A 14,942-nucleotide genomic window follows, 5' to 3' on the forward strand; every position below is an offset into this window, starting at 1 on the left:
ATAAAAGACAGAGGCCGAGGTCGTTGACCCCCGTGCAAACTAATCTGTCCTCAGAATCGTTCCGTAACAGGCTCGATCCTTCGAAACGCGACCAACGAGCGAGACTCTCCTGTCTGTCTCTCGACTCCTTTCATATTTTCTTTTTTTTTTTTTCTTTTTTACTTCTTCGTTCATTTTTGCTTGGTCTTTGTCTGGAATACAGCGGTACGATTCCTTCCGGAATTACAGGTCGCTCATTCGGAGCCGAGGACGTTCCCTGAGCGACATAATTAAGAAAGACCCCTTAATGTAATTTTAATAACTGGTTAAATAAACATAAGCGTAAGCCAGGCGTAATTTGAATCCGGATGTGCCACGATGAGCGGTTTCGATAAAGCACAATGTTAATGCCTCGGCTTAGGAGGAGAACTGCATCGTCTCGCCGTTTCCTCGTCCCTCGCTCCCTTGCGAATTTTTTTCTTCTTCCACCAACGAACGTCCTCCCTTTCCTTCTCTCTCTCTCTCTCTCTCTCTCTCTCCTTCTCTCCCTTGTCTTTTTCTCTACCTCTGTCACCCTTTTTCTCTCGGGAATGGTGCACGGAACGGGCGCGAGCGGTTGCGTGCACTGCGTGCATGCGTGCACAAGCATGTTATTTCGCAGTTTATGCGAGGTATGCTAATCCGACGAGACCATAAGCGCATCGAGCATTCCCCAAATCATGAATAATCAGCCGCGCAAACGGTCTGAATGTCTGCGTTACTTCATCTCTTCGCCTTTCTTTCCTCTGATTTTCTTTTCCTTAAACTAATCGCGCCTTTTCTTTCTCGTTTTGTTTCGTTTCATTTTCCCTTTCTTTGCTCGACGTTCTCATCCGTTTAGACGATCATTACAGAATAGAACGATAACCGGCTCTGTTTTTCATGTCGAGAATCATTCACTATCGATTACCCGTGGAATTTTTCCGCGTAACTAACTTTTTTCGTTTCATTCTTTTTTGTTTCAATCGAGAGAAAGGATCGATAACGTCGTTCGATAATTGCTTTCTACCGCGAGTCCTGGCACGTGCAAAGGTTAATTCCGCGTTAATTACGCGTCAATTAGCACATATCGAGGATTCCGCGATATCGATCGTTCGGGATTTTATGACACGCCGATGTCATTCGAACGTGCCGCCGTACCATCGAGATTCTTTGCATACAAAATTATTTAGATACTCGCGTGTAAGTCGATAATCTTTTTCCTAGTCGGAAGACCTTCGGTTTTTGCTCGAACGACACAGCATCGCTGAACGTCGATAAAAATGTTTCTAGACGAGAGTGGTATCTTCCATTCAAGGATAGAACGCTGGAATTTCTGTGCACCATCGCGGGACAACGGCGATAAATATCGTCAAAAGAATGTCGATTTTTCTTCGTCGATTGCTTTTCCCTTTCTTCTTCGAATTTCGTTTTCTCGGACGAACGCTTTTATCATTTCAACGAAGCTTCTTACCACGTTTCCTCGTTGCCTGCTGACATAATAAATCATCGTCCACTCATTTTTACACAATGATCTTGATGAAGCCCAGGTGCTGAAAATTACCAGTCAAATTTGTAACTACACGAACGACAGCAATGATACGCTATCCATCTTTGCACCCTCTGTGCTGCTTTATCGAGATGAAAGCGTTAATCGTCGCCGACTACGAAGGTAGACAGCCTTATTAATTAATGATAAACCACAACGTCATCCACGGTGGTCCAATTGTTGCTTTTGTTTCCATCGTTTACGTAACGCAACCCCGACGATTGCAATAGAAGTCGTGTACATAGACAAATGACGCTACTGTTATTATATCTCGTACGCTTGTAGGCGCACGTATCGTGCATAAACATCGGTTTAATGATCTTAGATGGTCGTTGATTATGCGGGCATGTTCGTACATTAACCTACACTCTGCTACACCAACGTGTATCCCCGCTTATCCGTGCTTCTCGCGCACTCGCACTGTTTCGCGCCTTCCTACCTTCTACACGAACCGTGTGACATTTAGTTATTTTAGTTTTCTCAGAAATATTTCGAATTCCGCTTTGTCCATATTCTAGAAATTTGCCAAAGTTAAGTAGAACTTAGTCGATCCGAGCGAAATCAGAAAATCGCGCTTAACCTCTCACGTAAGACTGTGGTCAATGAGCAACATGTAGATATTAATCGAGTTTGAAACGCACTTATCGATTTATCTATGGTTCCATGTTGTATTTTCTTACTCTTTTGCGTTCGAAAGGAACGATTTATAAAAATATTACTCGTATTCGAAGGATTGATGCGCGATTACGGACGTGTGACAAAATTCTGACGATTTTTTGAAGGAAAACGAATGGAATAGAAACACGATCGGCGAAACCGCATCGAAATAGTCCTGTTTCGTAATCGTTATTACAGGTGATGGTCTTGTAAAGCACCATGTATCATCCATAAACATAAGTCTAACGATGTAGATGGCAACTGATTAGTCGGCCGTGTTCGTGCATTACCTTACAGACGGCGCATAATGCGGTCGCTAGATTACGCGTTGTATACACGTATGTACATATAGATATCCTGGATTTTTCTAACATGCCAATGGTGGCTTCCCCTAGGTCCGCTATTGTTTACGCTGCTTTAATTAGCCCGTTAATGCGACCGGGATATAGCCGCGGGCCCTTATCTGATACGTTTCCGGCGAATCATGGGAATTATTTCCGCGCATGCAAATGCCAACGAAAAGGCGAATCGAGTTATGCTTCCGGCACGATCCCACCGGACGATAAAAACGAGCACGCGTGACTAAGGACGCGCGTTTTCATTCCACTTACAAAGATCTTCATTTTGCCGCTACAAGCGTCTACATATACATACATACTTTCTTTCTATCGTTCGTTATTTTTCTTTTAATAATTTCCAAACGATTACATCCACCGTCCGAGAGACATCATACGGTGAGAGTTTGATAGACTAATGGAGGACGAAAGGAGATCGTCGTTTGATTTTGACATTAGGAAAGTTCCTAATGTGGAAGAGATTGAAAAATGAATTCACAGTCGCCTTATTCTATATAGTTTATTACGATGTGTACGTTAATGACCGAATCAAAATCGAGAGATTAAGAATCGGTGACTGTACGAAACAGGCCGGACAATCGAAGCCCACTTTCACGACACACGGCCACACGACCAGAACGTGTTCCTCAAAGGAACGCGGCTATTTACGCGGCTTCGTGTAACGACGATTACGTTTGAAAGGCCTGGTTACGACAAAAAGGAGACGGGGCAATTAGAGTGGCCGAACGCAGCCGCACTCCCCCGTTCTTTGCGCGATCATCTTTAGGATAATATCGTTCGTACACACACCGGCCACATATTAGGTGACTTAACGAGTTAAGCGTGCTTAACGGTGCGTTGAGTAGTTCCTTGGGATTAACTGGCCGTGCCTAAACGCGCTAATACATTACTGTACTCGACCGTTCAGAAAGACAGAGGTAATTAACCCCGGTGCCGTCGTAAGTGGCCATATTTTAAGGTCCAGTTGCACGTGTCTCCTCGTCACTTCTTAATCAATTCAACGACTTCGTTTCGTTCCCCGATCTCTGATCCGATTTTACCGCCGTCTCTCCAATTTTATAGGAATGTTTGCATTTGTCCGCTTCCATATGCGTGATTCATCGTCTAGCTTCGCGTGTACGCACCATTCCATTGTACCGAGTGCAAAGGGCGGAGAACGATGCTCGACCGAGGCCAATGTTTGTCGGTAATTCTCGTGAAAAGGGGTGGATCGATAGGAACTGCAGCTACACCGGTCGATACGTGTCACGCTTGCCGCGTGGGTGCTTCGTGGATGAAAAAGGGAATGAGAATTTTGATAGGATTCTGACTGAATTCGTGTAAACGTTTTTCCGATACTACACCGTCCGTGAATAAGCTTCGTAAATTGACAAGGAACAATCTTAGATGCGTTCGAAGATATTAGGTTAGTATTTAAACGCATTGAGCGTTTCAGTCGGTTCATCCGGTGGACTGTAAATTCATTATTCTTACGCATTTGATCTCAAATTTTCAAGATCATACGTTCGAGAAGTTAGTTTCAATTCTCGCAAAGGAGGCTCGTTATACGAGAATTTACCATTAAGAGATAGCATTTTATCTCGTCCATCGAACTGGATTTGAATTTTAAAATGGCCCTGCTGCCAATTATGCATCTCAGTGAACAACTGCGAATTCTAGCATCGGAATCACGACCCGTGTGCAACATTAATCTTTAGTTACACAGACGGTTAACGATACCGACAACCAAGCAGGATAGTTTTTCCCCAGATTCGTCTTCATTACCGCAGAAATTACAGACGTTTCGCGCGTAATAGACGGAAAATTAATCCCGAGAGTCCGTCGCGTTTTTTTATCGCGAACGAGCGCTGCGCCGGTCTCGCTTTGAACACGAACACCGTATTCGAACCAACGCGTAATTTGCATCACTTAGGTATGTTAATATCGCGCTTACCGACCGCTAGAAGAGGCTAGTGAACGCGGACCGTCTGTGGCCGCGAAGAAAACCACAAAGATTCACCATTTTGCATAACCGTTCCTCTCATTCGTTCGTAAGTAGCTGGATAGACGCGCGATCAGCGTAAAATGAAAATGAACCACGCGTAAATGTAGTAAATTACGCTTTTCCGTTTCTCTGTTTGCTTTCCACGTCGGTAAAAAGGATCGGACACCGTGCATTTGCGGAGAGTAAAGCTACGAGACCATCAACGCGACCACCGTTGCGATACTCTCGTAGAGACCGATCCCCTCTGGTTGGATAGCACGCGAAACGTAGCCGAGATATTCCCGCGAGGAGATCGATCTCTGTCCCAGGATGGTAGAGATCGTTGGACCCGAGTTTCCTCCTATTGTCGAGTAGCGTTCATCGAGTGGTTCGCCACCTAAACTCACCACTGGCACGAAATGCGTGTCTACCACCGTGCTCGTTTACTTTTTTGCTCGGCGTAACTCTCATTTTGATCAATTTGAGTTTTTTGCCGGACCGGTGACTTTAGCACCGAGCAGGCCTCATCTCCGCCTCGCCACCTCCTGCGCCACGCTCGTCTCTTTTCTTCCTTCTCCTTTCTCTTCGCCCCTTTCTTCCCCTTTCTCTTCCGTTCGTCTTTTCTTCCCTTGCTCGCGGGTTCTTTCATTCGTCGAACTTTCGAACATGTTCTTTCGTACGTACTTACGCGAATGTACGTACTATGGTCAACATTCGCTCTCGACTTCGATGTTTGCTCCTCTTCGTCACGCAATGCTACGATCGAATTAGCAAACGCGAAAATTTCGGCTAATAACCAAAATTCGAGTGTCTTGTCTTTACGAGTTTGCGTAGTATGTTACTGTATTTTTAGATACTTAGAAAGGAAACGCGAACTAATTTCTTCCGTTACGATATTCATCCTATGACCGATTCGAAGCGAATTTTCACCAAGTAAAAGTTTGGTATATTCTCTTATCAACTGTGGCCGTGCCGAATTTTAATAGGCTAAACCTATTTCCTATAGCGTGCACGTACTTCTTCCATCGAGTTCCAGTGACTCATCCTACGCGGTTGAAGTTTCCGTGACGTCCGGAGCTATACGCCACTGGACGTAACGCACCGAAGTGACAGATTGTTAGCCGGGGGCAGGTCTGATAGTCTTCACCCCCGTGTTCATGCGGTTAGAGGTTTTTTTCACTCGCGATTTTACGTCGGTACGTTCCATGAATTTGATGGAGAGAAATTTGTCACCGTTCCACTCTTCTCTTGTCTGGCTGTTTCAACGGCAGGTGCACGGTTAGAGCAGCCTCCGGGCTCTTACAAAGGATTCTACGACAAAGTACATTAAGCACGGATAAATTTAAAAATAATCTTCAAGCACTTTGAGAAAGCACATGCTCTCTCACTCTGTTCGTAGCCGCGAATGATCAAATGATACCGAAACGAGATACAAACGACGCGAACGCACACGACGAAAGAAAGACTCGGTCGATCCACGAAACACGGATATAAAATAGTCTGTCCCGGTAATTAGCGGTCGTCAGAGAAGCTACAAGGCCTTTCACTGCGCAAGAAAAGAGGAGTTACCATCTCTTGATTACTAAATATCCATAACGATCCTCTTGGCTCTGATTAACCGGTACTTCGAGTCATCGGGACCACCTAAGCCTTCCTCGCGAACGAACGAACGAATCGTCCACGCTACCCTATCTCGACGAAACTTTCTATCATCTATTAATCGATACCATCTTTCTCAACACGTACGCAACGTACATAGACGCGCGAATCGCTTCGGATCTTCGTCGTTTCGAGTTAGACGCACGGAACTCGCGTAGCTAATCGTAGAATCGTACGTGACCGATCGTCGTTGGTGCTCGAGCGATTCGCGCGGTAAAACACCGTGAACGGAATCGTCCACGACACCGAGCACGTTGTCGCGTGTAACTCGCGCGTCGTCAGCCAGGCTGCACGTAGCAGCTCGTTCCTGATACGTGTCTGTCGATCGATTAGCCAGCGAACGTTTGTTATCCGGCGCGAACACCTAGCCACGGTTCGTTGACGGTCGTGGGAGACGCGTTAATTTACGGGGCAGTGAATGAGCCACTATGTGTGCGTAGGAAACTTCGCGAAACAGTGTAGCTTTTACGAGGATCGTGTAAATCTTCCTTCGCCTCTGTCTGCGTACCTCGTTACAAAATGGTACGTGTGTATTACGGTGAACTAATCCGCGAATAGTTAGAGCAGAATCTTTTGTTTGCACACGTTGGGAGTGATTTGGTATTCCTGCCTGATGAATGAGTGATCTGATATTGTACACACGTGTGGTTCGCGTGATTTCGTGAGAGTGGTAATTACGGTTACCGTAGAATTAGACGTGGCGTCGGAACAGCGACGATCATTGAAGATTGTTCTCTATAAAATTACGAAACTGAATAGGTTTCTCCTTTTTTCTTTCTTTTTCCTTTTTTTTTTTTTTTTGTTTGTTCTTTTTTTCACGATTCTCCACGACGTGTCATTTCGTTTTGATAATGAATCAAGGCGGATAGAACAGTAGATGGAACCCGGAAGCGGGTTCTCCGGCTAACGAATGAACAACGCGAACTATTATTCGACTCTAATTGATGACGGTTCACGGGCTGTTTCGTATTGACGGTCATCGATAATCCCTAATGATTCGAATGTTGCCGGTACCGCTGAGGGGCACGAAATCGAACACCGACAGACCCGTGGCTCTTTCAGGAATACAAACACCCGGTAAACGGATTGATAGAATGGTTATTACTCAAACGCATACCGTCGATTCATCGATAAACTTCCGATCTCTGCTCCAAATAACGTTCCACTTACTACGACCTGTTACTTTCTTCCTCGTAGTCTTTCGTTCTTACGATCGAACCGTTCCCAACAATGCGCTCTAATAAACGATTCAACCGTCGACATGCCCGCGAATAATTTATCGAAACAGTACACGTTGGATTACGTAGGATCGCATAGGTCGTTGAATTTCCCTTCGCTCGGAGCGCATTGAAATTGCAACTATGATCTCTCATAGACAAACACAGCGTATCTATCTGTGTGGAAAAAAGTGGAGACTTTACGAGCGTGCCAGTCGGCAACAAAGCGTAGAATTCGCAGGCAAAAAATGAATCGAAACGCGATCGGTTAGGACAGCGACTGTACGACTTGGCTTGCAAGTTCTGTAGTCACGGTGGCCCTGATACGCGCGGCGAAGCGACGCGTCACAAAGATGGTTAGTCCTGACTTGAAGATCCTTAAGGCGAATCGTACACGGCGGTTTCGATCGTTCCTTCCTTTTTCCTCCACCTCTTTCTTGTTCTTCATCTTTCATCTTCTTCGTCTTCTTTGTCCTCTTCTTCTTCTTCTTCTTCTTCTTCTTCTTCTTTCTCTCACGGTTGAAAAAGAAAGCTCGAAGTACAAACGCACCCGCGCTCCGATGATTAACAACCGGTACCGGCGCATATCTCCGGGGCCCGGACGGTGCTGGCTAATCGATTAATATACGATATCGAGCGCGCGCGTCCCACGGCCATTGTTTGTTGTTAATTACACTGATACATCTATTCGAGAGAGAAGATCGCCGTGCTCGCCGCGTATTCGCCGCCACGACCGCCCGTCGTCCGGCATTCTCCAAGCCCGACAGGATTTGAATCTAACTTTTGACACGTATCAAGCGGCGTCTCCTTTCTCTTCAACTTTCTCTTTCTCTTTTCGTAGTTACTCTTTCGAGAACGAGCAAGGAGGAAGGAGAAAAAAAAAGCGAAGAGGAGTGGTATATTGAATCGAGAGTATCGTACATCATCCATCGTTACGAGTTACCCCGCTGTCATTGTGTTTGTTACGCTAATCGGGTGTCAGAAGACGCGATACTAGTTTTGACAGGATTATTTCGAGGATGCGATAATCTCACCGGTTATCGCAATGAATATTCGCATGTATGCTATATGTATAAATATATATTCTCGACCGAAGCCTTCGAAACAAAGTTGAATGGAAAGTAAGAGGAATCGTTGGTCTCGTTGGAACGTTTTCAAACGCAGCGACGCCAGGTGATGGATCGCTCGAAAATACAGTTACGTCCCGCGAAAGCGAAGCCAGACGACTTCCGGGGACGCGTGTCGTGGGTCAGGCACACTCGTTCGAATTCCGTTTCACTTTCCAGCCGGGGTTAACAGCTAAATCGACGGCTAATTGCCAGGAAACCCGATGAGAGCACGAAGATGAGGACGAGGATGAAGGTGGTTCGATGATGCGTGGCTTATGCGGCGTGGTGTCGCGTTAATTACCGAGCGTTAGGCCAGGCTCCTCCCTCTTTGCACGCGGCTAGATGGATGGATTGCTTAATACTTGTCACGCCTCGCTAATTAACATTCAGTCATCTCCCTCTCGGAAGTCCCTCTTCCCTCCTCCTCCCGCTCTTCCCTGCCCCTCCGCTGTCGAAAGAGGCGAAGCAAGCCGCGGCCACGACACCAGGTGGAAAGTCGTTTAATATTTATCGACTATCGCGTGCGACCCCGTTGGCACCTTCAGGGCCCAGGACGACCGGCCACGATGAATTAGAATTCGTGATGGCGCACCGCGGTTCGCGGGAAATATTAGAATACGACGCCGCTACTAACGGACGAACGATTACTACTCATCCAAACGAAACTCCGTCTTCGAGTACATTGTGCTCGTTTTTTTTGCTTTCGCATACGGTCGATGAACCTCTCTTTTGGAAAATCGTTTTTAACCTGGTTTTGTTATATCTGGATATAGCCTGGTTAGCGCTATGCCAAGAAACTGTACATCGTAGTTATTGAAAATAAATAGAAGTGGAGTTTAAACGATCAAGAAATGTTATTTGCCTGGTATAATATTCACTTTTCAATCAATCGAAAACTCACGGTCTTCCTATTTCAGAAGACTGCTTTGAAAATAGCTAAAAGAAAAATGATTACTATTCCAAGCTGAAGACAATGGTAATGAATGTTTGCTACGATAGATTTATGAACGTAAGTGATTAAATAATCAGTGGAAGGAGCCGTAAATCTTATTAAGGAAATGTTATGTTATAGGAAAATGATTCAAGTGAATGGTATTCACAGTCGCTCTCGTCCTGTGCCATCGACGACAGGTTCGACGGAATACCAGATGCAGAATGTTTTGTCCCGTTGAATCTAATCTGTACTTTCGATCGCGCTGCCAGCCGGAGGACCTTGTCCGTCTCCATTATTATACGTCCCTTACGTGGATGACTGGCTGCGAGATAATATTTTACAAGAGTCCCAAGATTCAACTAAACTGTGTACAAAAATCGTCAAACCCTCGGAACCTGGCATTTCACATTTTCGAGTATCGAGTGTCTTTAAAATAGAAATTCTCAAATCTTTGACTTACTAAAAATCTTCTGTGGTGGACGGTGAGACGTGTTGTCGATTAAAATAATAACGAGACGACTTAATTCAATTAACTATATTTACAGATATTGTAAAATGTAGAATACAAAGTTAATCGCAAGCGTTGCTCGCTTGATAATATTCCTTATAAGATTGCGCGATACTGCGGTACTGATACTAATTGTTATGCTGATTCGTTAGACTGATTCGTTATACTTATTCGCTCGACTGGCTGACTTCTGGAGAACATGATCGTCTATTTATACTGATCGACGAGGGTACCGAAAGGTTTGAACTTATCGCTGGTCGTAGGTTGCACGTAGCAGCGAAATTGCTTTGTCCAGACTTTGTTTGTTACATTATGTACGTCGTACACAACCTGTACCTCTGTGGCAAAACAACTATGTGAGGCATCTTCGTATCGGAACGTCCTAAGACGCATATACCGCTACACGTCCTTTTTACATTTAATCTTAACCTTAGCGTTCTTATCTGAGATTTCCGGCTGCGAGCCGTATTTTTTAATTGAGAATTTTATCAGCAATAAACGTAAAAGTGTGATACGTTTGTTTGATATTCGAATGAAACGAAATGAAATTCTCGTAGTTGCTATCCCTAGGAAATATTTGACGCATTTCGGTGGGTGATCTACGATCGATCGTATACATACGTCAACGCACTGCGGCATCTAATGAGGCTATTAACACGCGCTGCACCACCAAAGGAACTTCGTCGAGCGTTTATGACATCCGATGACCTACCTAGCGGCTTCTATGAGAACCTCGCGATCGCCTTGAGTGAGACATTTACAAGCTTCAGGCTAGGTCGATCTCGTCGGCCTAGCATCTGTCGTCTGTAGACACGTGTCGTTAAAACTTTTGCGTGGTTTTCCAGCCGTGTAACATTCGTTTCGACGATTCCGGATTTGCAATTAAATCGGTGCGCTCCGATTCCGCGAATCGCGTGAATATTTCACGAGCCTTTGAAACTGTAAACGCATTAACCATGTAACGCTGGATCCTTGATCGTAATCTTCGCATTGTATTCTAAAAAAGGCCGTTTAAGTAAACAGCTGAACCTTGTATCGAAAATTCCTGCTATTCAAATAACGGGTAAAATTTGATTATAATTCCATCGCACGAAGCGTCGAATGAAGATATTACGTGGTAATCGATGTAATACTTGGGCGCGCGATCGTTAAAGCGCAAATTGCGAGCAATCCCGTTCGAAATTACTTAACGGAGAAGACAGAGGAGTGTAGTCGAAGGCCTTTATTAGTGCGAACGATGCTTCGCTTAGAATCGAGCAATCCTGGCAAACGCGTGTATGCAAATTGAAAAAGATAATGACCGTGGTCGTGAACGAGCGCCAGCGCAATCGTGCTCTCGAGTGTCGTTTCGATCATCTGACGATTATAGCGAAGTTATTACACGAACGGAGGGGATCACGGTCGTTTTCAAATTGTCGTGAATAAACGATACGAATGACTGCGTAATGATAGCTCGGAGGCAAGAATGCGAATGCAGGTATAAGAGCTGCTTTGGGTTCCTCCGCGTTTATTCTTTGGAAATTTCGCGTTGTTTAGTCATTCGTGATAGAGCGTTGTTTAATAGCGAAGAATACGGCGCATACCTCGAACGAAACGTTCCTTAAACATTCCTTCGATCGAACGATTCCTCTGATTTTGATTTTGCTTTGATGTTACAGACTCGTGCGAGCAGCCGGTTGCGGATCGGCCTTACGGTGAGTGACTCATAATCTCTTTTAGAAGTTTGCGACACTGTCTACTATATACTTAGGTTTCTCAAAGGAGAAAAACCAAATTTATCGCGGAACCACTTTTAAAGCAGAACCTTCCGTGGAGGAAAGAAATTGCTACTTCCTATTACGTCTCCATTGAGCGGACCGAACCAGAGAGTGTTGCCGTTTCGTACGGCGAGTTGCGAAAACCGCGCGCCCGCGATGTAACGCCTCCAGCCTCCTTCCACCTTCCTAGCTTGGTTTCCCTTTTTCTCTTTATTACTTGGAAACCGCGGCGTGGTTTATGCAAACGCGTAAATTAGATCGGATTCCTGGAACGACCGTTTCTGATAGAAAGTACGACCTGCCAGGCGATTTATTTTACGTGCTGCCGCCTGTGACAATCGATCGTCGCATTGCTCGAATCGAACCGCTTAAAATCAGAGTGTCGAACGGAAAATAAGGAATTAGAAAAATGACAAACGTTTGATAAGTCTGGCGCCGAAGAAAGACATCTTGATAATACGATATAAAAAGTAGACAAAAATTCATCGTTCGGGGTGGCAGGTTCCTCGAAAATTTGAAGCTGTCCGATTCGATTCGATTCGAAGCGAAGCTCGTTCGGGGTGTTAGTTTCCCTGAGGTACGCCACCTTCTTGTTGACATCAAGCCGGCGACGTTAGAGGGAGGTAAAAAGTCGCGTTGCATCCGGTCGCCTGTCCTCTATGCCACAAGTCGTAAAATTCAGCGTTATGCGATTCGGGGCCTGTGTTTTGTCCCTCTTTCGAGATTATGATTACCCCGGCAGCCACCGTGGCTAATATCACGCAATAAGCATGGCTGCGGACGAGAGAGCCGTCTCTCTTTTCTTCTTCTTCTTCCACCGCCACCACCTCCTCCTCTTCTTTTTCAGCTTCCTCCCTTGGTTTCGTCCCGTTCTGCCTCCTTTCCGCAGGTATATAATATGTGCCACCAAACTCGACTCGGTGTAAACGGGTATCCGGTGGAAATGCATGGTCGCTACGGGACGCGGGGCAAGGGAGCGAAGAAGAGGAAGAAAAAGAGAAAGAAAAAGAAGGGAGAGGTCCATCAAACGAGCCGCAGGACCCTGCGAGGTCATCCTAACTTTCCTGGAGCGACTTCATCTTCACGGTCTATTCCGAGTTCGAGGACTCTGCTGGAATTTCAGCAGCCTCCTACTTCTTCCACCGGTATCGCGGCTCGCGGCTATAATTTTTATTATGCGCTTTATTCCTCCGGTTTCAACGACGCGGGCCCACTGGAATATTTATAGGTCGATAGGGTTTTACTCGCGTCTTATCTCGAAGACCGTAAACGAAGGGGTCGACGATGCTAATGTAACAAATTTCGCTGATCGCGGAACAGCTACGTTGATATGCAATTTTCGTAAACGCCTATTAAAATGTGTAATCGCCTCGGTGATGCTCGTTCTGCATCTCTCGAGGATCAATTAAACGTTTATGAAATCTTCAACCCGATGATGTCCGGGTAAAAAGACATTAACCAACCATGAAGACGGGATCGTTCGGAAAGAGCCGAGCGAGCCGACGCGAAATTTATCAGCCACTAAAACGTCGTTTCGAGTTTAGGTCCCGTAGTTAGGGTGGAAGAAGAGACTCGAGTCAATCGTACGATGACGAAGCACGTGGTAAAACATTTTTCGAGTGCGCCAAGGGGTGGCGACGATTTTCGACGCGGCAGGATCAACAGGTCCTGGTTATGAGAGTGTAAAGCGTTTTGAATCCAACCCCTCGAGGGGTATGATTCCTCCGCGCGAATCTCGTCGTACAAAAGGGACGAATCTCGTCCGCGGGGGGTCTACGATCACCCTCCTTCTTCATCGTCCAGCGCTTTCCTTTTCTGCGTCACGTCACACATGGACGTCGGCACGTCGTGTCCTGGGGGTGGCCTACGACCCCAGCCACGGGGGTGGCTGACAGCCGATTAGGACAAGATGGGAGAGCCCCCACGGAAAACTTAAAATAACATCGCTCGATCATCCGGGTGTCTTCGCCGACAGCCAACCAAGCTACTCTTGTATTCAGCTTGTTCCCTCTACATCGTCCTTCGTTTACGTTCCCCGCGACCTCCTCAGCGGGTAGCTTGGGAATCGAGGTCGCGTTACCAGCGATCTGTCTTTAGGACGACCCCGTTCGCGATTGGCCCTTCCTACGTGTTGCTGCGTTTCCTATGCCGCACGTGCATCGGTTATTAATCGTTCTTTCATAGTACAGGAAACACAAGAGGTCAATTTTATAACCTTGAGAAAGTATCGAAATTACATTAACCTTTAATCCAATGCCATTAAAACGTACGTTAATAGTAACGTGGACAATACCAAGTCCTCGAGCGCTTAACGATAGAGAAATCACTTCCATCTACCGTTCGACTGTTCCAGATTATCAAATCTTAAGGTATCAACCTTAAATATCCTACTATAGCATAGAACGAACGCCATGAAAGGTCTCGCGGAACTCGCGTCTTTCCATTTCCTTGAATTCGAATGGAAAAACTCGACGAGTCGAAGTTGAGCACCTCTTCGATGCTCATTACAGTGTGTCCCGCCCCCGGCTGGGGTAATCAGGGTGTGCGGGGGAGTGAGAGGGCGGGGGCTGTGGGTGACCTCGCCCGGGGCCTCTACTCTTCTCCTCGTCGTTCTCCTCTCTTCGTTACACCTTAGGCTCGGTGGCTGACTACCTTCCTGTTCGTCTCGTTCTCTCCTTCCGTCTGACGCTCGAGTCGTCTTCTTCGTTCGACGCTTTCGACTACCTGCGAAGGTGACGGGGCACCAGCCGATTCTCCCGGTTCATTCGAAATCGCGACCTTGTCGGTGCTTTGCATTCGCCGTGCATCCCGCAACCAACGCCGACCACCCTCTTTCTCCCTCCTTCTCCTTTCGTTCTGTTCCCTTCCGTCCGCGTTACTCACCCATCGGTAATTGGCGGAAGTTGTATGCGGGCGTGAGGCGCGTCAAACCGTTGGAATGTCGCTTGACGGTTTAATCTGTTCTGACGTTTTAATTTTCCGGCGAAGAGAATATACAATGTTTGGAGATAGGAAAATCGAGATCAGACTAAAAGCGTACAGGGTGTAATCTACTTTTCGTAGATTAAAAGGTAACTTGGGTAGCTTTCGACGAAAAGATCACGGAATTTTCTCAAAAACTAAAATTTGAATAGTAGAGGAATATCGCGTGATCGAGTTTAACGCTGACTGAAAAATTTCATGAAATCCATTGTCGATCGTCGAACAATACGAACGTTGTCGGTTAACCCCGAGCG

General features: G+C 46.0%; 1 protein-coding gene across 2 annotated transcripts in view; it reads left to right on the forward strand.

The window, feature by feature from the left end:
- Positions 1 to 14,942, forward strand: part of LOC126868006 (POU domain, class 2, transcription factor 2-like) — a 125,021-nt gene that overhangs the window by 15,528 nt on the left and 94,551 nt on the right. Inside the window, exon 2 of one of the 2 annotated variants that reach the window (XM_050623125.1) lies at positions 11,608 to 11,643. The exons of the other annotated variant lie outside the window; for it this stretch is intronic. Coding sequence (XP_050479082.1) covers positions 11,608 to 11,643 — 36 coding nt within the window. The remainder of the gene's footprint in view (positions 1 to 11,607; positions 11,644 to 14,942) is intronic. 2 annotated transcript variants of the gene reach the window in all.

The sequence above is a fragment of the Bombus huntii genome, chromosome 7, assembly GCF_024542735.1.
Source record: "Bombus huntii isolate Logan2020A chromosome 7, iyBomHunt1.1, whole genome shotgun sequence".
NCBI classification, from domain to species: Eukaryota; Metazoa; Arthropoda; class Insecta; order Hymenoptera; family Apidae; genus Bombus; species Bombus huntii.